We start from the raw sequence: 25870 nt of genomic DNA on the forward strand, positions 1-25870 counted from the left end.
CCAAATCAAACCCAATGTCATGCAGAAGACTCACCCTTGATCCTTTTTCCGGGTTGCACCTGCATCCACTGCTGCAGTCTAAACCGGAACACGGCTCGTCGGAATTGAACCCCTGCGGAGACAAACGAGTGGATTTTGAGTTCCTTTTTGCAAGATTTGATCGCTATAGCATAGTTTAGCCTTCAATCGCTGACATTTTTTTTTCCCTGCTTCACACACCATCGAATGAAGATTTTGCATCTTATAAACTCCGAGTGAACTGCAGATTAACCTCTGCTGCTCAGGGTGGCATTCCTGAGATAGCTCGCAAACATCACACAGCGCTTTCAGACTTGATCGGAGACATAAAGAAGGCTTTAATAATCTGACGTATGAGTGACAAAAGCTCATATAAAGTATACATTAGGCCTCTATTCACATGTGAGGCCTCGTGGTGGGCGGCTGATGGAAGCAAATGCCAATTTAAACTCCTACCGGGAATTTTAACAACATCTCTGCACGGACGTATGACCCAATGTTGTTTTGGGGTCAATTTGGGGTCAAAGGTGGGCCCTTCAGCATGATCCGGGGATGAAAGGAGAGCGCTGGCGGGATATGTTGGAGGGATGAAGGTTATGAGAAAATGAAAAGTGTCGATGTGATTTTGGGCCTTATAACAAGCTGGGTCAAACACCCCATAAGTCAGAATAAGCTGTTAGACGTGCTAACCCGCATAAAAAGGCCTGGGAAAAATGGGGCTAAAACTAAATGAGGCTTTAGAAATAATTATTATCACTAATTGTTCACAACTCGCCTTGAGATACAAGCAATTTATGGTGACAGTGAACTCAACTCAATAATAGTTGACACTTCTTCAAAAAAGAGGCTTTAAACACTCTAAAAACAGTTGGGTCAAAAGTAACCCAATTATGGATCAAAAATGGTCCGATCCACTTTAAGGGTCAATTTGACCCAACTTTCTGGGTTGTTTCATACAAAATGACCCAATTTTTTTTTACCCAAGTAAAGGATCTGACCAATATTTATGAGTTGTTTTACACTAAAAGAAACTTTTCTTGACTCAAAGTTGGGGCAAATTGACCCAAGTGGAGGATCGGCCCATTTTTGACTAAGTTGGGTTAGTTTTGACCCAACTGTTTTTTTTGTTTGTTTTTTGAGAGTGAACTGTTTATTGCCATTTCAAGTTGGAGTTTACTGTCATATATTCTTTATCCTCTGCAGAGAATGACAACTATTAGTGCTGTACTGATGAGATGAGAGAAGTTGAGACGCCCGATTAATGCCGTGTGACAACAACTGTTTAATTCTTTGTGATTCACTCTAAAAACAGTTGGGTAAAAAAAATGGACCGATCCTCTACTTGGGTTGATTTGACCCAACTTTGAGTCAATAAATGAGTCTTTCAGCATAAAAACAACTCGTAAATATTGGTCAGATCCTTTACTTGGGTCAAAAAATTGGGTCATTTTGTATAAAACTATCCAGAAAGTTGGGTCAAATTGACCCATTAAGTGGATCGGACCATTTTTGATCCATAATTGGGTTACTTTTGACCCAACTGTTCTTAGAGTGTTTTAATTGATGACGTCATTACTTATCGTACAATATTATGGAGTGATATTTTCCCTCATTAAAATTCGCATTGCAACCATTTTTGCGAGGAAAGCTGTAATGGATCAATGCCATTTCAAGTTATTTCAAGTTAAAGTGTGTTTTAATACGTTTAAAAGGATTTGTCTCTCTATATTGCAGGGGGGGGGGCACTTCACTGTTGAAACAAACTAGCAGCAAGGTGCATGTTTGTTCCCATTAACAATTACCTCAAGATTACTGGCATGTGACGATGGAGGGGAGCGGATAATATGCAACCAGGAAAAGTTTGGCACAATGCCGGGGGGCGGGGTGGGGTGGGAGGGGTGCAGAGGGGGGGGGGGGTTCAGCAGTGCAGGTCCGAGCCTCGCTCCCTCTGATCTCCTCAACTCTTCTAATCATGATGACAGAAGGAGGCCAAGAAAGTGAGCATGGGAACGGAGACTTGTGAACTCATAGCCAGAGAGAAGTGGACGCAGGAGCACTTATTTCACGTCCTGCCTTTAATTTTTTTTTGTTAGGCGTCACCATTTTATGCCCATATATGTGAACAGTTCCTGGACTATCCCCTTAAGACGGGTGGGTCTGTCACACATTGTTACTTGTCCTGAGAGTCATTACGCAGGCCTGAGGTGGGGGTTAGGGACGTGCAAAAGACACTGATCCCCATTCAGGCGCTGCTGTCCACACCCAGACTTAAAAGTGAAGGATGACCCGGCGGCACCCGAGGGAGAACACACCGTGTGACAACCACAACACTGCATAATTACTGGCATAAATGATATATATTTGGATCTAGTTTCAAAATAAATGCCATTCAAAATACCTGGTCGTAAAACCACTTTTCGAGAATTGAGTCAATTGTAAAGAGTTCAAATAAATAAAACACACGACTTCAAGAAGTAACATTTAAGTATGCCTACCATTTTATCCAGTAAAAGTTTTACTAAGCGGAGGAAACAAACTTACAGGATTCCCTCAATAGCAGCAAAGGTATTTTAAAGTTTTTTTTTTACAATAATATGTTCTCTACAGCCCCACTAGTCTAAATATGTTATTCTGTTTAATATTGTGTTAGTAGAATATGGGTTAAACAGCAAAAATCCAGCCATTTTTATCCATCTCAGTAGGCGGCCATTTTGCCACTTGCTGTCGACTGAAGATGACATCAATTTTGCCTAAGTAACAACCAATCGCAACACAGTTCAGAAACCAGGTGAGCTGTAATTGGTCGTTGCCACAGCCCTGAGCAACTGTGATGTCATCTTCAGTCGACAGCAAGTGGCAAAATGGCCGCCCCCTGAGATGGATTTCGCTACATAACTCATATTCCACAAATGTAATATCAATCAGATTGTCATGTTTGGTGAGGTCACATATAACATTATTGTCAAGAAATGTTTAAGGTTGACTTCCACTTTAAAGAGTTTTAACACGCCAACATTGCTAGTTTTGCTAGTCTGCTATTTCGCCCGTTTCCAATTATCTGTTAGCATTAGCATTAGGCTTGCAGACCTAAAAGTTACACACAAGTGTAATTATTTTGTTAGTTTGAGTCTTCAGTCTTGAAGCCGGTTTTTTAAACGAATTGTAGCGGCCTAACTGCTGTCATTGCCACCACGTATCGCTCAAATCAAAAGTTTTGAATTCGGCTAAACGACAGCTCGTATCTCTTAATTCCTGCATTCATACACTTTGTATTGTAACGATAGGATATGTCAGCCTACTTGTGAGGCAATTCGGGATGTTGCGTTTGCACAAAATAAAGCCAAGGTTTCTCCCGCGAACATATTTACTGATAAAACACTGACACGACAGAACAGGCCCATGCCACACTTGTCATCTTTATGTATTGATGCAGCTACGCATCTTTCAGCATGCGATAATGCCGCCCGATCAATCTGCCGTGTTTGTTCACGCTCGACTGTCCAAACACTCGTGCGTGCAGGACGCCGTGTACGACTGCTGCGTCTTCTTCTCGCACCTGAGTGGCAGCTTGTAGGTGACAGCCGGCGCCTCAACTTGCCCGCTTGTCGCTATCTGCTCTGCAGATGTTATCAGTGGCTAGGGTGCGTCTCGGATTAAACCCCCCCCCCCAAAAAAATAGACGGTGAGCACGTTGCATGATGGGACAGGAGTGTTTGGTTTTTGAGAGGAAGGGCTAAAGGTGATCGCGTTAGATTGCATGGGGAATTTGGTGCCCTCAAAAGTCAGACGAATATGTGCAATATGAATTAACATGTATACCGGAACGTATGGTGCGCCACAGGGTTCAATTGTGGGGCCTCTGCTGTTTACATTGCATCTGCAACCCCCTGGGGGTTCCATTTTAAGAAAACAGTGAAGGTTGTTTTAAAGTTCTCTAAAAATATTGAGTTGTTGAGTGATGGGAGTCAGCATCCTAACTGCACGATTTGCAATGCCAAGTTGAGCAATTCTAATCCAGCACAACTAGCAAAACTAAAGTAACAAGCTAAGTTAAGCTGCATGGAGACGGGGAATAAAAGAACACACAACTTTCTAAATTCAAGGTGAAGAGAGCCAGATTTGACGAAAAGGGTACACTTTCTGTTCATTTTGTTCACCACTAACCATCACATCCTGGCCTTCAGAATAAAAGCATGCGGTATCAAAACGTACTTTCTTTGGTCACATGGTGGCTTATTTAACGGTCACACTTAATAAACAAGCACAAAACTGTTTGCATGTGGCCAAATGAAGTGTGATGAAACTATGATTATAATGCTGTGCTTTTATTTTGAAGGCCTGACGCTGGAGTTGTTAATCAGATACATTTTTAAAAGTACAAAATAGCTTAGAGCAAGTCAAATTAAGATTACCTGTAAGATTATTTTGCATTTTTGGTTCACCCGGAAACTTCACCGAAAGCCCAATATCCCTAACTTTTTGCGAATATGGAAAACGTCTCCTTTGATCTTCCTTTCCTCCCTTTTCTTAAATCTCTCCACACCCCTCCATATTAGCCCTCTTATCATGTCTTCCTTCTCCTTCCTCCTCTCAAACTTCATCCTCGCTCCGTGTGTGACCCTGACATCCGCCGCGGGAGACGAACCAGCTGTGTTTGGCCGTGCGGCAGCGTTCCTCGTTTACTGTTTATTCCATACACAGGCTCGCATGCGTCGGAGTTCCCGGAAGCGAGGCCACCCAGCAGGAGTCGGAACGTCCGGCACCAAATGTTTGACGCTGACCTGCTGTCACACGTAAAATTGCAACTATGCTATTCGTGTATTAGGTGAGGCGTCCCTGCACCATCAAATAGCATCTGAAAGATAATCTGCTTCAAAATTTCAACCGTAAAATTGTGTTAATATGGGGGGGGGGGGGGGGGGGGCTGACATGGGAATTCCATTGCCAAGGAATGCCATGACCAAACATTGCAATTTGACAGGATTAGGATGCAATTTGCCCAGCCTTGCTTACACTCTCTCCACTCGATCTGGATGGTAGATTTTCTTTTTGTCCAATCACATTTCAGCTTTTGTTCGCTGCCATGTCAAGCAAACCTGCATTCAAAATCATCATCTCACTGAAACTGCATTAGCAATGAGACTAGTTTCTTTAACCTAGAGTGAACCAGAATTTCAAAATGAAAAAACGGGACAATACAATTAAGCTGAAAACCAAATATACAATAAATTCTCACCAGGAACTATTTATAACAATTTTAACTGCTAGTCAATCTGGTGACCGGTGGTTGCGTTATTGCTTTAGCTAATGCTAAATGCTATCTTGGTTGACCTCGCGCCGGTCCCAGATTGTGACACCGGAAATACGCCGGCAGAAAACCTCAGCTGCCGGCGAACGCAACATTTGGCTAGCAGAACTTCATTTCCCATGATTCTTTGACACGGAAGCAGGGAGTAGTTCTATAGTTCCGGTATGACGAAAACACGATTAGATGTAGTTAGGTTAGTTGCATGAATTGCTATGACAACTGGACATTGACATAGGATGCCAGGAAGGGAGATGCATATATAGCGGGACAATGGGGCTGGTGAAATCCACTCGGACTCGGAACACAAGGCTCAAGTCCGACTGTCCCGGTTCAGCCGGGACGTCTGGTCACCCTACTTCAACCAATCGGATTCTCAAATGTTGCTGTTTTGGATTCTGAACTGCACCACATGAAATCCCTACTGAAGTCCCAGGTACCAAATACCATGAAATCTTCCGCTTTTTGAAAACGTCAAACGGCGTACTCCTAACCCACACAGGCCGGGAAAAAGTCTGACCGGCCTCTCTTTTGGAAAACCAGCTTCCTCTTTTGTTCCTCTTGTCTGCTGACTGTAAATGTGCGCACGCACCTGTTTGGCTTACAGTACATAGACCATTCGGAAGTCATAAAAAAGAGTATACGTCTAAATGAAACCTGTAAATGTTGCTACTATCTGTGGATTTATGCCCCCACCCCCCCCGCCCCCACAAGTAAACATACCTCCTCTGCTTGAGTATCAGCCGTTAACGTTTAGCCAATGGCGGATTATTAGGCCGATAAATCAAGCTCCTGTTAACAGTGTTGATATAACAAACTTGATTTCAGGCATAAATGTTAAGACAGTGCCTGACTAAACAGCAAGCGCGAGCATTGCCTCGAAGTCAACGACTGCGAAATAATATCAAGCCAAAGAGGAGCAGGTGAGATTTTATTTCGGATTCGTGGCAAAGATGTATGGCGCGCTCAAGTGTAATATCGTACAGGACGATCCATTAGTGTAGCGCAGTGTAAGCACAGTCGACGCATACAAAAAATGGTTTGCGTCCTTTCCTCACATTTCCCAGTTCATTCTTTCAATACATTTGTAGTAGACAAAAATCCTACATGGACGCATTTTCGTAGCATTTTTTCGGACACAGTCCGGTGAAGTGATGTGTTGTGATAACTAACCCCCATCTCTGAAGGGGGACAAGGGGGGGTGGGGGGGGGGGTGATTGCGTCTGAAGTGAGGAGGCAGACAATGGAGGCGAAATGCACCGGAGGCGTCAGACGCGGGATGAAAAGAGGGTGTAATGGCAGACAGATGGGAGTGAAAAGAGAAGAAAAGGGGGTGTTGGAGTGGCGGAATTGGTGACACTGGCATCTCCAGCAGGAGATATGGTTTCACATCTAATTCCCACCCCGGAGTAGGGAGTGTTTACAAGAATGAAGGCAGCAGCAAATAGGGTTGAAGAACAAGTCGCATCGCCTTAATTCAAAGGTGTGTCTCAAGACTTTTTCCAACAAGGCTCAGATTCCATCCCAGCCTGGCACCACATTGCGGCGCCTGTCCCACTGACCTCCACTGACGCTAAGCCAAAGCCCATTTTTAGCAACGGAACGGTCACCACTTTCCTTGTGCTCCCTTGCATTAATAGGGTCATAAAAAAACAACGACAAAAAAAAAAAAAAAAAGCATGGAAGGAGACAAGCAGACACATTTTTGCGTGTATTTCTATGCTTGCGACGCCTCGCCGTGCGCGCACACTGACGAATTCCACACCCGCCGGTGGAAGGTAAACAAACCGTACAGATGCTCAGCCGGCTTGTCGTGGGACGAGCCGACCTTCGGGCGTATGAATGTACACACTACTAAACAAAACATGAAACCCGAACACTCCATGTACTCCGATACAATTTGACAAACGATACAAAGTGCAAGTGAATCGAAATCTTCCGCGCGAGCCCCCCGCGGCTCGCGCGCTTCAAGGCTGTGCCGCATACGGGCAACTCACCATAAATGGTCAAAGTTGCCCCTCATTAAAACGAGTCAGCGCCTCCAGAGAAACCGTGAGAGTGCTCCGAAGGTCGACTGCAGGATTTCGCATTAAATGAGAACATTTTCAATGATTACGAACTGCGGTTTAACCATCTACACAGCTGCTTGCACAGAATGCAAACAAAAGCATTAGGAACTCGCTTAATCATTATTTAGGGGAATACAGGCAGGTGGCGATCATGCGCTCGTTCCACCGGAACAGACAAACCAAAATTCTGGAAGAGAAGTTAAACAAAAAACCACTACGACTAAGCTCAAGCACTTTGTTGTTTTACTCCCAAAATGCAAGTATTCCTGTAATATCGCATTGTCCATAATTTTCCCATTATCAGTCTTCATCTTTGCTTAAAAACAAATGCCGTGAAAAAACCCAAAGCCAAAAACAAGCTGTCGAATGTTTAAGCAATCCGAAAGGCAGCACCTGAGAATGAGAAACAGTCACATGTTCCGATACTTTTGCTCACATGAAAAGCTTGAAAAAAAAAAGAAAAGTGATCTGTCTGGAGTTAACGACTACCACGAAATAAAAGCTGGAATTCTGAACATTCATTCGGTAATGCTGCAATATTGGAGTTTTATTATATGATCTCAAACTGCCATTATCCATGCTAACCATTAGAATGGCCTTTTCCATTGCTTGTTAGCATTAAGCTAAGCATATTTTGTATCTCATTTGGGCTCTGTTCCAGCTACCACAAACTGTACATTAAAATGACTGACGCCGAGGCACGAACTGAAAATATTTCAGCATGCCACAACAAAGCATCAAGCACCCCGGCAGCCCAACATCTCTCCTACCTGGAGGCAAGACTCACTTAGCATTTTGGATGGTAACAAAAAAAAAAAAAAACATGAATCTGGATGGTGTAGACTTTGGCGGCACATGTTCAGAAACGTTTGCGGTAGGGGGGGGGGGGGGGGGGGATCATGCTGGAGGAGATGGAGGTAGGGTTGGGGAATCTGTGTCTTCTTTTACCCTGGAAAGGTTTGACGGTTTGGCGTGTTGCAGCAAGATTGGACAATGGCTTCTCATATAGGTGGATCAAAAAAGCTTGCACGCAACGCCAGCGAAAAAAGGAACAGCACGTAAGGAGGAATGCGGGGGTTAGCGAGGTTATTGAGGAATCCGCGCACAATGCAACGTGCAGATTCTTCTCACCATCTCCCTGCTTGACTAATCTTGATGAAAGGGTTCATTTAAGAGTGCCAGACGAACGTGAAGTTATAGTAAAAGCGAGAGTTCCCAGAGTATTATTTTTCTGCATCCTGTCACACTGTCCATTATGCAAGCGGAATTTAGCGATGTGGCCTCTTGGTATTTCGCTGGTCTCTAGGCGCAGCGCAACGCAAACAGCATGTAAGCGCAGCCTTCCTATATATGCCCGCTGTCTAATTACGTGGCGTAACGAGCGCATGGAGCCAGAAGAGGCCGTATATCGCGCCAAACATGTCAGCGTGTAGCGCCTCTCGGGCGGGGGGGGGGGGGGGGGTCGTTTCCATGTGAGAGACACAGGCATGTGCTAGGGGATATTTAAGTATATTTATATATATATATATTAGGGGTGGGATGGGTCTCATGATTCGATTTCTATTTTTGGGTATGTGATTCGATTCAGAATCGATTTGCGATTAAGAATTTTTTTAAATTCAAAAATGATTTGATTGACAATGATTTTTTCTTCGCTCTATAGATGTGCAAGGAGTTGTGATGACCTACTAGCGGCACTTTTATCACTCAAAAGAACGGCTCCACGCTGAAAAAAACCCAACTTTTATTGGAATAACTTGATCGTGACTTTTTCCTTCAACTTAACAGTGTATTAGCCCTCAGTGGCCAAACCGGGTACAACATGAACAGCGCTCCAAATGAAGGCACACACAGACAAAGACAAGATATAAGTTATAAGTATAAAATAATTAAAATAAAATCGATTTTGGGACATTTAAAATGGATTCTGAATCATACCAAATTAGAATCGCGATTCTTATGAGAATCGATTTTTTGGCACACCCCTAATATATATATATATATATATATATATATATATATATATATATATATATATATATATATATATATATATATACACAAAAGCCATAAGCATGTTTTTCTAGCAAATGAGCAAGAAAATCCGATTAGACTGCTGTAAGACAATAATCCGTTCATCCAACCATCATCTTTTGAAACCAACATGGAATGATGAGCTAGCATTAAAACATAAGCGCAAGATTGAGGATTCCAGCATTTTATGACTTGCGTGAGCATTCAACAAGTTGAAGCTCCTGCAGGCTAAACGGCGACAGCAAGAGAGCAGGTCATATCCTGTCTCCATGTTCTCATTTCTCCGAACAGGTGCACTTGTTGCACCCAACAAAATATTACCTTGCAACAGTTTTATTAAAGGCAGGAATGTCAAATATTCTCTCGTGCCTTTTATGTTCTTTTCTCTGTTTACCTGTCGCATTCGCACAATATCCGAGCATCTGTGAATACTTTGTATACTTTGTTTTATTTGACCTTGGCGTGCCTTTGGCATGATTGACATTTAACTATGTCAGACTTGCCTTGCTGAAGCTCAAAACCTTTGCCAGTATTGCCGCCACAAGATTTCCCCAGTCATAGTTTTCAATGCAATCGTGCATCGGCAAGAATGCGTTGCAAAGTCTGTGCTTGTGCGCGCGTTGGGCAACACCGATGAACTTTTAACCGCAAGTCAGTATGCTACATGTCAATGCAGAGGAGGAATCGGAACATTCCGGCACGCACAGCGCAACATACTTAATGTCTTAACAAACCGTGACGGGAAATACGGTCAACCAAACCATTGAATTTCATCTCGTGAAACTCCGCTAGCTTAATGCTAACTTATAGCACCAAATGGCATTGACGGGCTTGCGGAAATTAGCGTCGATGTTATTTGAACATTTCTTCTTCTCAACTCAGAATTTGAACTCGATACACGGATACTGTAAACACCCATAAAAACAATGGCTTAAATATATGGCAAGGGCCCAAACGATGAACTGTGACCTCGCGGGGGGGGGGGGGGGGGGGGGGGGGGGTTCATTTATTCAGCATCCACTAACTCAACCTGAATTCTGGCCATCGCATCACTTCCACGGTGCTGTCAGGGTCCTCAGAGCGCGGACAGAAATAAAAGACAAGCGGCTAGCGGGGGTGGAGAGTAACAAAGAAAAAAGGGGCGCAGCGGGCAGCGGGGAGGGGCGACAGTCGGTGATCGGGATGGCCTTGGTAATTTACGGCTTTTCATAGTGATGCAAAAAGGTCAATAAATTGAGTTGATGTGAGGCCTTTTGACTTGCTGCCATGTGAAAGCGTCAGATGGGCCGCACACTCGAGTGTGTGCGTTTGGGCGTCCATGACCTTTGCAGATAAAGACTCTTGACACAAGACTGAAAGATACGCAACTGCTATTTTCTTTTCAGACTGAAACAATAACAACACTTGGACCTGCCGTGATTTCAACCCGCTTCTGATTTGTCTGCTTCTGTCTCTTTTTTGCCGCTTGGTTAAAAAGAAAGATATTTCCAAAGTTTTGCCAACTTGAGTTCGAGGATGAAAATGCACGAGGTACGAAAGAAGCGCCTGCAGTCTGTTAAAACGTTTTTATTTTAACCTAACCTTGTACTTTTCCCGCCCTTTTTTTGTCAATTGGTGTTCGTTGCGTTTCATGCTAGTTTTGGACCGCTTATTACTTGCCTGCAGTATACCTTTCCACCAATAGAGGGTACTAATATCATATAAAATGCTCATGAGTAGTTTGAGTACAGTACAATTTTTACAAGTTTTATGCAGATGGCAATATCTGGATGCAGTAACATTTTTTTTTTTTTTTCTTTTCTTTTTTTTATAGAGCTCAGTATTGTTCATTCGGAAATGTCATCATCATTGCTCTTTTTTTTTTTTTTTTTTTTAAATATATATATATATATATATACACATACATACATACATATATACATATATACATACATACATACATACATTTTTTTGTGTGTGTGGGTGAGTATGTGTGTGTGCGTGCGTGCGTGCGTGCGTGCGTGTGTTTGTTAGCTCACCAGAAAACCTATTAGAAAAAAAAAATCTCATACCGTTCACCTAAATCGAACACCAGGAGACCCGAGGGGACCGAAGAAAACCAAGGAAGGTGAAATCCAGCACCGACCAGACACCCCCCACCAGAACTCCTCCCCAGCCCAAGAAACATCCAGACCCCAACAAATCCAAAAAACATAAAATCAGGGAGGCCTCAAGAGACCAACGGAGAGACCGAGAAAAGGAAGGAAGGACAGACGAAGCCGCGTGAGATCCGAGACACCAGCCTCCACCGGATGCAGTAACATGATGCCGTGGTGAAGTTTTGGGACAGAAATCTTTTGTCGATATGTTTTTGTAGTCGATTTATTTGACTTTTTAGGCTGGAAAATTGAAACTTTTTATTTTGTATTTTTGTAAACACATTTATTATTTGTCTTTGAACTGAGCATGACACTCGGCTCGTTTTAGTGTTTTATTGCATGAACTGTTTTTATATTATTAATTTATTCTTTTAACTAGGGCAAGTACTGATGCCAGGTATTGGTGTCGGGCTGATACCCGACCTTGACTTGACTTATTTCAAGGTATCGGTACTCGCGCATTTGTCAATGACCAGTTGTTTTGCGACCAGGAAATAGGAATTAGAAGAATAGAAAATTGCCAATAATTTTATTCAATTTTAAGGTAAAATGCAATACAGTGTTCCAATAAATATCCGCGAAGTAGTAAGCTTTATGTTTTACATTTATTATAAATGTTTTCAGGCTCTAAAACGCCTCACCACAGTTTATACACTTTTCTCATTGAAGCATTTACATTTTCTCACATTTCTCTCTTGTTTAAACCATTCTCAATGTTCAAACCTTCATAAATTTTATAAAATAGGTACATTACTGTAAAAAAAAATAAAATAAATGCATGCAAAATTGCACAAAAAAAATCTGCGAAACACAGAGACCGCGAAAAGTAAAACACATTATATCGAGGGAACACTGTAATGCGATAAAAAAAATTATGCATCACAAGTACTAGTGGTATCGGTTGTTGGTATCAGTGATCACTTAATAGTTGAGTCGTTTTTAACCGTCTTTGGTTTTATATGTCAGATTTTCATTTGTATGTACAGCACTTTGTACGCAACAGACAAACTATCGGCTTTGAGTCAACTGCAGTTTGTTTACATTCAAACGTCATTCAGCCTCAAACTGACCGTTGGAGACATCAATGCGCATCATCTTTACCGTGATCCACCCCACAGGGGGTCCCCACGCATGCACGTACACACATGCACGACTAACAAATCAGCTACAGCATATCACCAGAAAATGAAGTGAGATGGATGGCAACCTGTTGTAGAATTTTTACTGGTCCAGAGCCCACACACACGTATACACACACGCACGCACGCACGCACGCACACACACAGAGCCTTTGAGGTTTTAAACAGTGCAGTCCCCAGACACCACTTTGCTCCATATGAGGGGCTTAAGGGGCCCCGGGAGAGCTGTTTAAACCTGGTGACTTTGTAGGTCAGAGGCCTGCTGGTGGCTGCACACTGACCACATTGCCTAATACTCAATGAAGCGGTAAATAAAGCAACATGGCGAATAAAGAATGGAACATAAAAGACATGGCCATCTCCATTTAGTGCATCTCTTATTTGCGGCCACTGTTTGCATATAGGCAAGTGATGAAAAGATCATGGAATGAATCCAAAAGCATCTCACGTTTCAGTTTTTTTTTTTCTTTCCAAGTTAGCATTTACTTTGGAAGGCCGAGATCGGGTTGCGCGGCGATATTGGCACAGCCTCTGAAAGCTTCACCGTTAAGTTTTCGGGCTCTGGGCCTGCATGGATGCCTTTAGCATTAGCCGCACAGGTAGGGTTACAGCTATGAATTAGCTCAATATCAAGTCAGACGAGAAGCTTGAATGGCCGCATTGTGAACACGAGGGAGGCTCCGGCATTGTGAGGGCTGAGGTCCCCCATGACAAAGGCCGATACCGATGACATGGAGGGTGTCAGGTTGCTTTCAATCTTTTTTTTTGTTGTTGTGGTAAATCTAGCCAAGAGAAGATTCGATTCGTAGGTTCCACACAGTGGGTCAAGATAAAAAAAAATAGAAATATTTTTTAAATTTTTATATATATATATATATATATATATATATATATATATATATATATATATATATCTTCTCAACGTGAACCTGCATACATAAACTTGGCAATCGTTCCCAACTGCTCTTTTCGTCACTTTTTTTAAACTTGTAAATAGACACGACACGGGTGAAAGTACTGAGACATTTCGTCATGACACCGACAGGATGTCAAACCCAAAACCTCTAAACTATGAAGTGGATATGCTAACTAATGAAGCTAAGAAAATAATGAACTAGTGCTTCCTTTGCAGAAAACTTCCACTTATTATATTCAACTTTATATTTACTGTGGCCACTCCAAGGCTCTTGACACTTACTGACACTATTTTTTCTCCCTCCTCGCTCTTTGTCTTTCTCTCCATGAGCAAGCACTCAGAGCCTACAATGAGGCAATCTAAAGCGGCCATGCCAATGCAAAGCCCTGGTCCACACGTTGGTTGTTACAGACCCCCCACCCCCTCACCTTGCACACACTCATGGAAGTCAACAAGGCACTCTAAAGCAGCTATTTGAAGGGAAGACGTCATTTCATGATGTAGGCATAGCTTGCCATCCCGTAATTGTACCAAATAACCACTGATACAAATGAAGGCACTCAAGTTGTTCAGTGGGGGGGACTCATGCCAGACTCCCAGTCCGCCACAGGGCCCTGATTTAACCACGCCCCCTGAAAAATCAGGAAAACTGAAATAGTGAAAAACAGTTTAACGCTTTTTTTTTAATGCTTTCAGCAATTACCTTCAAAAATGGATTATGTATTTAGGAATGCCTTTCTGAATTCACTTTACAGGGTGTTTTAGTACGCGGGATGGATACAATGGTTCACTGTACAAGAAAAGACTCTCACCGTATGGGATTATTTCACTGCAGGTAAAAGAAGCCCAAAACACAAGCTTGGCACAATTACAGTAAGATGAATGGATGCGGAAGTGAGAAAAGACAAGTCATCGGACAAGGTAATGAGGAGCCATACATCTTGCGCTGTCTTTCCTATCTTTGCGGGACGTGTGTAAACCTGCGGTGTGGTGCGGTGCGCAGGAGACCCCCCCCCCCCCCCCCCCCCCCCGCTGAATGAGGAGCACGGACAGCTAAAGCCTCACTTTGACACGAGCGCATGTCAACGCAGGGCTGGCAATTTGGGAATGTATGGAAATTCCTGTCAGGGCGAGTTATTATGTATCTGGGGGCTTAAAAGAGCCTGCCGGCCTTATCATCACAAAATCAGGAGCTTCTAGGAATAAGAAAAAAGAAGATGAGGACAAGATGGAATGTTGCAAATGCACAGCAAGTGACGGTGTATTTCTTTAGATTGGAAACCCACCTGCATGTTTCTAAGCACATTGAAATCTACACTGCTGGTTAAGGTTACAAATGCGGCAAAATTCCCACAGGCACAATCCTTTTTGCCTTCCAAGAGTGAAAGCTGCTATCAGTGACTAACCAATTCCTTTTTTTATTTTTTTATTTGTCCGTATGGTATAGATGTGGGCGTGCCGCTCCGTGATTCACAAGTGCAGACATTCTTTAAAATGGCGGCTCAGTGTGTTCCCCCGTCAAATCCGTTCGAATTCAATCGTCGGTTAATGACGTTTTTCTACTCAGAAAAGAAGCGTAGGTAGGGGTCACAGAGTCTGATAAACAAATACTCTTAGTTTTAAAATAGCCAAGACAGAGTGACGGTGGCCTCCTCGGAGAGGAGTGTCGGGTTCTGTGTGACTCATCCTCACTGAGGGAAGGTAAATCCCCGCACAAATATTAAATACATGTCTAATTTGGAAAAACAGACACATGAAGGCGTAAGAGTAAATATCCACCGTCAGATAAATACCCCCCCACCACCAGCTAAATCGGTTTCAGCTTGACTGGCAGAGTGCAGAAATGTTTTAGGATTTGTCTGACACGTCTGCCGGTGTCCAAGACCCAAAATAAGATCGCGGTCAAAAGTCAAAGGCTGCTGCGGTTTCCTTGTCGTTCCTGCGCCGACGAATCTGAAATATCCTATCTTAAACAAATGCAAACAAGCCCACGGAGGAATTCTACTGGGTTGCAGTGTTTAAAAGCGATTGTAAAATGCCACGTTTACCTCTGAAGGGAAAGCGTGAAATTAATTAAGCATCTCTTGTTGATAGTAAAAAGGCCAGGCAAACAAATCACCATCTTAGGCTCAGAAGTTGGCGAGAGTTTGTAGGTTAAGGCCTGTGTACGGAGTCTATGGGACATGTCAAGCCACAGAACACAGTGAGAAAGTGTTTACAACCCCTCCCCTACCTGAATCAACCATGTACCAAACTCCCCTAATGTCCCCCTCACGCCCTTCATCTTCTCTTTTGTCCTCACATTCCTGCCATCACAAGTAGACCGCAGCTCTGGCGGACTAGCTTGAAAAGCTACTAGCCCTCTGCCCCTCTGCTCTTATGAATGAATGAAGAAAAAAACGCACGGGGCTGATAGCGATCAAAACACGTTTTTTTTTTGATGATCTGCTACTCTGGTGGAAGCAAAAGTGTGAGCACCCCGCTATATAATGGTTCGTCGTTCGAGTCTTCGATGATTCTGTGACTGTTTCTTGTGAGTTTTTTGACAGTATACAGGAAATAATTCTCTCTGTATCGCCGATTTTGACCAATAGCGAGTTGGCCTGGTATATATCTGTGAAACATCAACAATGTGGCTTCTATTTCTATTTTGCAATTGGCATTCAAGGAAGCCATGAGAACATCTCGCAGGTTCAAGAAATCGAACCTGAGTGCATCACGACGCTCGCCGTCCTCCAATGCAACTTTATTTGTACACGTCTGTTTACAAAGGCATCCGTCACTGTGACAAACACTTGCATTCCGCTGGTAAACTTACAGTATATACAAAGCCCCGCGCGGCGTCTCCACCCTCAGGTTTGTGCGACCTTTGAACCTCTCTATGATACGGCGACTTCCTGGAAACTTCCAGTAACAGACTGGACCACCAAGCAGCCAATTAGGAGGGACAAGCGGTGCGTGTCTATGTTTACACTCTCAACATGCGTGAGATCGCAGAGATGGACAGAACTCATTCGTCTAGACGGACAGTGAGCCTCCGCGGCGGGGAGGGGGGAGGGGCCCGCGCGGATGACGAAGCGCTTCTGAATTGTGCAAAGGCAGTATTTTGTCGAAAGAAAAGCGGGGACTTAGCCGAGCTTTGCACAGCTGGCAGGCGTTGTGGCTTCTAACACACACGCAGCGGGAATCGTGCCCAAACAAGCCACCTGTTGTCAGCCCCTTGACTCGCACTATAACACAGGAAACCGCCAAGCCGAAGAAAGGGGGGCAGGTGGGGAGGATGTGATGAGTCCTGGTTTGGGATCGGGCCGTCTTGAGACAGCAAGAGGTCAGGAGAGAGCAGAAAGGCAGTGATAATATTTTCAGAGGGCGAGGACTGCGAGGATAGGAACTACTTAAGTGGATGATCAAAGGAGGAACAAGAAGGGGGGGGTCGCTGTCCCTGCGTGGTAGACACGGCAGGCTTAGCCGTAACGAACAAAGGACGGTGACGCGGACACAATCGGGATGTTCTCAACAAGAAAGGCCAGCAAATGATCGTGTGTGTGTACCGTACACACACCATACCTGCCTTCACTCCATCGGACCCTCCTCCTATTTTCCCTTTGTTGCCTCTGTAAAGAGAAACCACAAGTAACACTACGACCCCTCTCCCTCCTCTCGGCGGCCTGACCTTTCACCTTTGCCGTGGAGAGGTTGGGATGAGTGGAAGGAATGGAATGCTCACTGATGGGCGCCGGGAGACAAGCAGAGCCGGCCAGTAAATGTGCAACTATGCTTGGGTTTAAAACTTGCTACCCAAGGCACGTAAGCATTCACTTTTGAGGTGAACATTAACTCTCCAAGTTTGTTGTCGGACCGAGGAGAAAGCCGCGCTGAAAGTGAGCGATGAGGCCATACAGTGACCTTGTGGTGTCATGGAGAATCATGGGAAGAGGACACAGTGGCGGCGCTTTGCTTTAATTTAGCTGTAAAGATTATTTATGGTGGCAAGAGGCGACATCTACATTTTCTTTCCGTCATTGTTCTGTTGACGTTTTGTCCTGCTTTTGTGTTTTTTTTTTGGGTTTTTTTATCACTTGCGATCATTCTCCGACGTTCCTTCAAACATCAATCCCTAGAGCCAATTTAAGATTAAATCCACATTTCACACACACAAACCCTCAGGCCAGCAGGAAAAGGTCAGTCCATGACCTTTTGTGAAGGTCACAAGACTGCCTCAACCTTCTTCAGGTGCCTGATTTAAGCCGTCCGTCGATGTGCGGACACGCCGTGATCTGACTTTTAGCCCCGTTGTGGCCTTCGCCTCACCTTTTGATTGCCTTATGATTGGACTTCTTCAGCGGCCGTTTCCGAGATCGGGTCTGGACAAGACGACTTGAAGTGACTCTTTAAAAGACAGCATGTTCGTCACTAAATTATTGCTTGTGTTCACAAAATAATAGCCTGGCGCTGTCGCTCTCACTTTGAGAATCTTTAAAAACACAGACAGTGGGGAAGCTTTTCAGTGAACACTGCTATATTGTAGATAGAAGCTCCCCAACTAACTAGTTTTAGTCCCTAAAACTAATCATCATTTCTAAACAGCAGAGAGAACACACACCTGTGAGTATTGATGTATTCTTGGTTTGTATGTGCTCAAGTAAGCAGTTCTTTGAATGCTTATAATGACCAGGAAATGCTACTCGCTAATTTCCATTAGCCTGTGAATGGAGTTTCGCATTATATGTTAGCAGGAAGCTACCTGACTTTACATTAGATTAAATTACATCATCTGGTTGAGCATTTTTGTGTTGAAATGTAAATTTTTGTTTAACACGTTCATTTTACAGTAAACTTGATGTTGTATAGCATAACAGCTCCCATTTTGGAGAGTGAGAACAGGCACAAACGAAGGACTTTTAACACATTTACATGTGTTTAAAGCATGTACCCTGTGTTCTCATATCTGTCCAGTCAAAAGGTGAATCCTTGGTCGCTTCCTGTCCTGCTCTGTCAAACCCAGAGCTGACCTGTCAATGCGTCTTATTATCACAAGTTGAAGAAGAGATAAAAGTGTCAGGGGCCGTTTAGCTTTACGACAGGGTTTGACAACACGCCGGCGTCTAGGAAAAAAATCCTGAATGTAAAGCGATGCAAGTTCTCCCTTATAATCTCCGCACTCAGCATACCTGCTCGAGCGCCGTCACCTTTGACCAGTTCAGCTTTTCCCACTGATCCCCAGAGCGAGTTGCCCACACGGAAGAATTTATGGGATTTGTAGTATTTTAGATATATGAGGCTTTGTCAAACGAAGCGAGGGACATCTGCAGAGGGATGAAAGGGTTACAAATTTGGGATTTTTTTGGGGGGGGGGGGGCAAGAAAAGAGAAGGCACAGACAGGTGTGTGACCCCTCAAAGGAGCGGGAAGGAGGGGGTGGCCGGGCGGGAGAGCAAAGGGGAGCGGGTGGGGCGGTTGCTATAGCGATGAGATGGAATGTTCATGTCGCCCCTGGCAATGGTTCATTAGCTATTACCCTTCACATGTTGACGGGTCCTAAGCCTAGACCTGTCCCCCCATTCTGTCTGTCACGGATTCCAAGATCCTATATGTCATTTGGAATGCCGCTGGGATCAGGAATGCCTGAAAAAAATGGTCATTTGTTACACTTTTTCTAAAATGAGTCAACTCGTGTAATATTCCTTTCAACCTCAAATAAGTTGCACGCCAGCAAAGTCCCCTTGAAAATTATTTCCCAGGGTGAATGTGTACATTGCGGTGACATGTGCACTTAATACGCTTAAAATGTGTACTAAACAGTCCAAACAGATGGTTGCTGAAGCAATATAAGCAAGCTAGTTTGTTATCATAAGGAGAGGCTCAGGCATACTTTACATACATCTTCATTCAATTTCGAACATGTGGTGGAATCAGCTCAAAGTACTGTACTTGCTTCCTTGCACAAACAAAGTCAAGGATAAGACCGGACGGAATGCTTGCAAAATCCTCGACTTAGAAGACGGAAGCGTTGCAAATTCACGGAACAAATAAAGTGCAGGCAAATGTCCTGCTGCTCGTCTTTTCTGGCTTGAGCTCACTCTTATATGTCATAATTTCCAAAAGCTAAAACGGTGACAGCAAATCTGAACTGAGCTCGACACACGCACTCATTATTGAATCCCTCTGCTTAGGAATGAGCAAGTGGACTATTTTTGGAACAAGAGAAACCTGCTGGTCAACAACAACAACAACAAGAGGGACAAAATTAGAAAACTCATGTTGCAGAAATGCCAGAAACTCTAACCCAGTAATAAGAACAAATGCTAAATATCGGCGGCTAGCTAGCGCATAACTAAGAACAAAAGTAACGACAGCTAGCGTCAGTGTTTTTGCACAATGGTCCTCCGCCTCCCGCCACCAAGTCTCCCTCATTAATGGGCATTTGGGGCCGCGATGGGCATGGCGGAAGCTAGCCAGAGAGGGAGGCCCTTGGTTCCATAATGAATGGCGGCAAAAGGGAACGATGCCAGGTACTGCCACAACACCTTTATATATAAACTAGGCTAGCACTCAGAATGGCAGCAAAAGTGGCAAAATATTTATTTTTATGTCAACTGTTTTAGATGTATTGTAAAAAAAATTGTGGTTTCTTGGGCAATTCCGGTAAAGCTAATAAGCAAGCAAAACAGTTAAAATTCTTGACAAAGCTCTTTGAACACACTTGGTGTTTTAAGGCGATCAGACACAAAATGGAGGCCTTTGTTCATCGTTATAAAACAGGTGTTGTAGAAATTTCTGTGTAGAATTCCAGGTTAAGGCGGCAGCTGTGTGACCCGGTGCCTCCAACCATTCTATGTTGCGGTGAGAGTTGCTGGGAATCACAAGTTGAATCGATCAATCAAAACCTCAATTACTGTACATGCTTGAATTAAAAGCAAAGCCTGACAAATAAAACATTCCTGTCCTGGATGAAGATCGGGTTCAACTCCAGGGCGTGGACGATGGCGTCATATGGCACCTGACTGACAAATGTGGTATTTCGCCCGGTGCAAAGGTCCTCCAGACAAACTGGGAAGTCGTTCTGATTTATGGGCGAGACGACGGAGACTAACAGCCAGGACACCCCGTGGACGGGGCAATAAAAAGTCACACAATTGGTAGCAAATCATTTTTGTAAGAGCAAAACTCTAGGAACGAGTCGTGGCGTGCATGAATGTATTTCATAAGAAGATTAAAAGCCACAGGTTATTTCCTTCGCCTTTGCTCATTCCGAAATATGCTGTGGCACTTCTGTAGCCCGAGGCTGCGTTTTGTTCACATCATTTACTTTGGCTGCTGCCACGTAAAGTTATTAGAACATAAGGTCCAGAAAAACAAATATAAGGCAGGGGGGAAAAAATCCAATAAAGGTATAAAATGCACCAAAATTCCATCGCTCACGCAAAGCTCTGACCTGGAGGCAAAGGTGGGGCGACATGGATGGAAAAGGGACTTGATAACACCAAGGAACTATTAAAAAAAATATATATATCTGTTGAGTTAGATTTTTGTGCTGATAAAAACCTAAAACTGGCAATCTGATTCCAAAATTGCAGTATTTTTTTTCTAGTAAGTCAAGTCTTTTTTTTTCCACAGCTTACCCTCCAGATAAGCAAAGTTCCACTGCAGTAAGACGAGCTGATTACAATTGGACTCAACAAAAAAATGGTGTTCCACAGTATAGTAGGACACAAAGAGCAATCAGCAGAATTCCCAAGGCTTTCGCTTTCATGTTGAACCAAAATCAAACATAAGCCAAGCGTTTATTTGTTTTGATTGAATTGACACTGCTGTCGAGCAAATATGTCACCTGCGCACGCTCTTCAAACATCTTGACCCCAGAACATTGATGCTGCTCAAAAATCAACGCAACCGCAGGCAAACAAACGCTCGCATGCACCCACAAGTTAGGAGTGGGTGGGCGGGGGGTAATGGGGCGGCAGACAAAAGAAGATGTGTTCCCTCTGCACAGGCATGCAAATGGTAATTGGAAGGGGGGGGGAAAAAAAAGTCTATTGCCAAAGTAATGATGGAAAAAAAATGACGTGTGAGAGCAAAGAGCAGCGCTAACATGTATCCTACCTTCAAAACATTTTTCAAGGTAAGTGGTTGCAAAAGACGTCTGACGCTACGCCTTGAAGCTAAATGAGCAACAGTGTGCGATGAGTTCAATGCAGACAGACCAATTACGATGAATGGACTTCCTCTTCTATTGCTACTCAGTAAGTTGCTGTAAATTAATAGCAACGTGACAAGATTTCCGATTTTTTTTTTTATCCCAATATGTCAAAGACCGGTTACAACGGCCGTTCCAGCATGAGTACAACGCACTAAGAATTTTGAAAATGGATGGGTCCTGGAGAAAATTAGTTGAAAATAAATTTTAGTGTGATCTGGTCCAAAAACGCTTTCGAATGACAGCTGTAGAATAGATTTCAAAATTCTGCTACTGGTCTATAAATTGCTGAATGGTGTAGTTTTTTTTGAAGAAATGCTAACAGAATGTAAAACTCTGAGGGCTGCAGACTCTGGTTAACTGGTACTGGAACTCAGATTTCAAAGCAAACATGGTGAAGCAGCATTTAGCTGTTATGCTGCACGCCAATGGAGACCAGGTCAGTAAACAGTGATCACTGAGAAACGCAAAATGTCCGTGCTGCGAGGCCTTCCTGGTGTCACCTAGAGTGCCACGCCCCCTAAAGTTGTGATTTGTTTCACTGTGCTATTTCAAAAACAACATAGCAGAATTTGTTTTTATCGAAACAAAACTCGATACTGTCTAGTCTTGATAATGTCTTGGTCTCGGTCGGTGGTCTTGACTTCAATCCAAGTGTAAAGGCTTTTAAATTCAGGTTACAAACTATGCTCTAGTCTTTTCCCATACCTATGATTAAGATCTTTCAAAGCATTTTTAAAATCATATTTTCCAAAATCTCTTACTTAGTCATTTTAATACGCTATTGCTTTAATTTTTATTTTGCTTTCAAATGTCTAATTTTGTTAGTAAATAACTAAATGTGGTTGTCAGTCGCTTAAATTAAATTTTTGATTGCACGACTTCCATGATTAACTCACTATAATTACACATTTTATATCGGTTCTAAATGTACAAAAAATGGACAATAAAATAATTTTTCTAATTTTTCATACTCTCTTTAACATAAAACTGAAAAAAAAATGTTAAGCTGATATAGCCTAAATACGGTTGAAGCTTTCAGTCATTGATACAGTAATTTCATAATAATTCCTAAAATGTAGTTACAATTAAAAAGATGTACTGTACTGTAAAAAACAAAAAAAAGAAGTGTGATATTGATTTGTGTTGAGGTCATTTATCTGCCACTAGATGGCATAATTGCATTTGTTAGACATTGGTGACATTTTTCTTTTCATATTAAGAGCTATCTAATCTTTAACATGAAATAACTTGCGAACTTCTGCACATTTTAAAAATTGTCAAATACAATTGGACCCCAGTCCCCACAAATATATGTATTATTATTAAATGTATTACTGGTAAATTGTCTTATGGTGCACAACTTTGATAGTTTTTATTTGATAAGTTCAATACAGATGCGCACTGCAAAGTGAGGCAACTTTACTGCAAAGAAGCAAAACCTCGATGTGTTACATATACATAAATATCTGTTGCTTCGAAAACAGCATTTATCGATGCTAAACGTCGACACGTCAATGGCATTTGCCATTTTATGCTAGCATTAAGCTAGGGGGTCGTTTTGAAGGCAACATAGTTTGGTATGAAATAAGGGATAGCGAGCAAATGAGGAACAGGAGACGTAATCCTTTAGTGCAAACATCCCCCAAGGGAGCATGCGGCTTGAAACGGGAGGACCGGGCACGTCCAACAAGCTAAGACAGCACCTGCAACCTGCCTTCCAAACACGGCCCCACCTCAGCTACTCTCTCACAAACACCCGAAGGGCCCGCAGATAGCGTTGCCGCTTTTAGGCCTTTAATGGCTCCCTACCTCTCCACTCCTCCTCTGTGTCATCTCCCTTTCAGCCAAGACAAAAAAAAAGTGCGATAAACAAATCTGGAGAGCGGACAGCGGAATGTTAAGCGGTCGCCACGGCCACAAGCCCCTGCTGCCTTTGTGCTCGCATGACCTTCAACCTCTGGAGCTCACCGCAACCAATCGAGGGACAAACTGACAGCGTGTGCTTGGTAAAAAAAAAATAAAAAATAAAAATGGGGTGAGAGGGATTGGGTCTAACATGAGAAAATGGTCACGCCAGTCGCCAGCTTAAGGAACTCATCTCGATCGATCATCTCGATCACGGTTTCTCAGCCCCGGTCCTCAGGCTTAGGGGCACTCGGGGACCAGGGTTGAGAACCACTGATCTAGGTTTATCACGGCCAATCATCATTATCAAAACAACAACTCACTCATCACGCTTGACTTACCAAGATCACTTAAATGTGTGTTTGCTCGTGTGCTGTCCGTGGGCGTGTTGCGCATGATTTTTGATAAGATTCCAAATAAGTACTCAAATGGATGCTCATTCACTAACTGCTGCCAATCGGTGTTCGGTGCTAGGTCTTCCCCAGGGCACGATTTTTTTTTTAGGACGATTCCAATATTTGGCAGAATTAATTAATAATTAAAAGCATGGACTGCTTGAATGTTGATTGCTCTGATAATTTGGAGGCACGAAATGTCGATTTGAAAGGAGTTTTTTGTCAAGTCAAATGACACGACTCCTTCTTGTGACTGGCTCCAAGTCAGCCCTCAGATCAGGGTGTCCAAACTATGGCCCTGGGCCCATTTGTGGCCCGCCATCCATCTGCAAGCGGCCTGCGGCATACACTAAAAATGACATCTGCTGCTAATAAATTTGCTTTATATGCTGAAGAGCTTTTATAAACATGCAAATGAACTATTTACAATTAAACAAGTAACATTTCTCTTCATAAGACTGTGGTGAATAAAGATAGCAAAAATGGCTTCCTCTACTTATCCCATATCTAGGGACGTTCGATGCCAAAAAAAAATTCTCAGACTGATACCAGTAACAAGTACTCAACTCTTGAGCAGTTACTGAAACTGACACCAAAAGTAGAAGTTCAATACCACTAGTACTTTTGGTACATTAAACCCCCAAACCCCACCCAAAAAAAGAATGCTAATATTAAAGAAAGACCTACAATATATATCCCAAGACAGCATTTTCCTTTAAAATTACATTCAATGAATTGGCCTCATAGAAAGCTGTTCGTGTATCAGTTTATAAACACTGTAAAATATCAACAACATGCAATAGTTTGATTTACTGATTTTAGCGTACTTGATGAATTAAAATGTTTACAAACTCCACCTAGCCAATGCATCCTTTGATTTTTCTATATATGGCCCTCGGAAGAAAAAGCTTGGACACCCCTGCCTTACACCATCACGATGCGCCAGAACCGCAATGCTGGACAGTATCATAATCGATTTAGCGCAAACCTTTAATAAATCAGGCCTGTTGTGAGCAAACGCCAGAGGGGCTGTTGATGCAAAAAGCATGAGTTTTGGAAAGTGTCTCAGCACAAACCAGCAGCACGCTGAACATGCTGGAAAAATGGGTCGTAGGGTAACAAAGCTGTTTTGAAGCTCAAACAACTAAAAGGTACATACTGCGTGTTCATTTAAAGACATTTCTTGAGGGGTTTCCCCCATAGTAAACCCATCTTTCATAACTATACTGTATGATTTTATGTGTGCACCACACGGGTGGTTTTTGTCACGGTGTGTAGTTTATAGGTCTCCCTGATGCTTTAAAGCCTCAAAGCAATTAAACAGTTTGATTGTTTTGTTGACAACTGTGACGGCTATTAAAACAAGGTGGTGCGGTACTGAAAAGCATTGCAAAGAGCACTTTGAGGAAGAAAAAAAAATCACATATTTAATCGCAATCATAATGTTGAGTTTTAAAAAAAATGTAATTAGAGAATTGAATGAGGGATGGTGATTTTGAGCGAAAGGAAGGAGGACGAATGAGGGAGGAAACACGAGGAGCCTGCTCGCAAATTAGGGCCACAAATCATCTGGTAATGAATCGCTTGTTCTGTGGAAAACGACCGGAGGGGAGGCGCGGGGGGTTGGGGGGGGGGGGGGTTGCTGTCACCATGAGCAGAGCTGAGGGCCAAAGGAAGAATGTGGTACGCAAAATAGGTGTTGGATGTTGGGCGTTTGGGGTGGCGCACATTTCAAGTGAGCCGCATCATCAC

General features: G+C 43.1%; 1 protein-coding gene across 4 annotated transcripts in view; it reads right to left on the reverse strand.

The window, feature by feature from the left end:
• col4a6 (collagen, type IV, alpha 6) overlaps positions 1–25870 on the reverse strand; it is a 64238-nt gene that overhangs the window by 24021 nt on the left and 14347 nt on the right. For all 4 annotated transcript variants that reach the window (XM_086060366.1, XM_086060368.1, XM_086060365.1 and 1 more), the window contains one exon: positions 35–112. In XM_086060366.1, coding sequence (XP_085916492.1) covers positions 35–112 — 78 coding nt within the window. The remainder of the gene's footprint in view (positions 1–34; positions 113–25870) is intronic.

Source organism: Leptonotus elevatus, chromosome 17, assembly GCF_054856555.1.
Source record: "Leptonotus elevatus isolate MCC_2025b chromosome 17, RoL_Lele_1.0, whole genome shotgun sequence".
Lineage (NCBI taxonomy): Eukaryota > Metazoa > Chordata > Actinopteri > Syngnathiformes > Syngnathidae > Leptonotus > Leptonotus elevatus.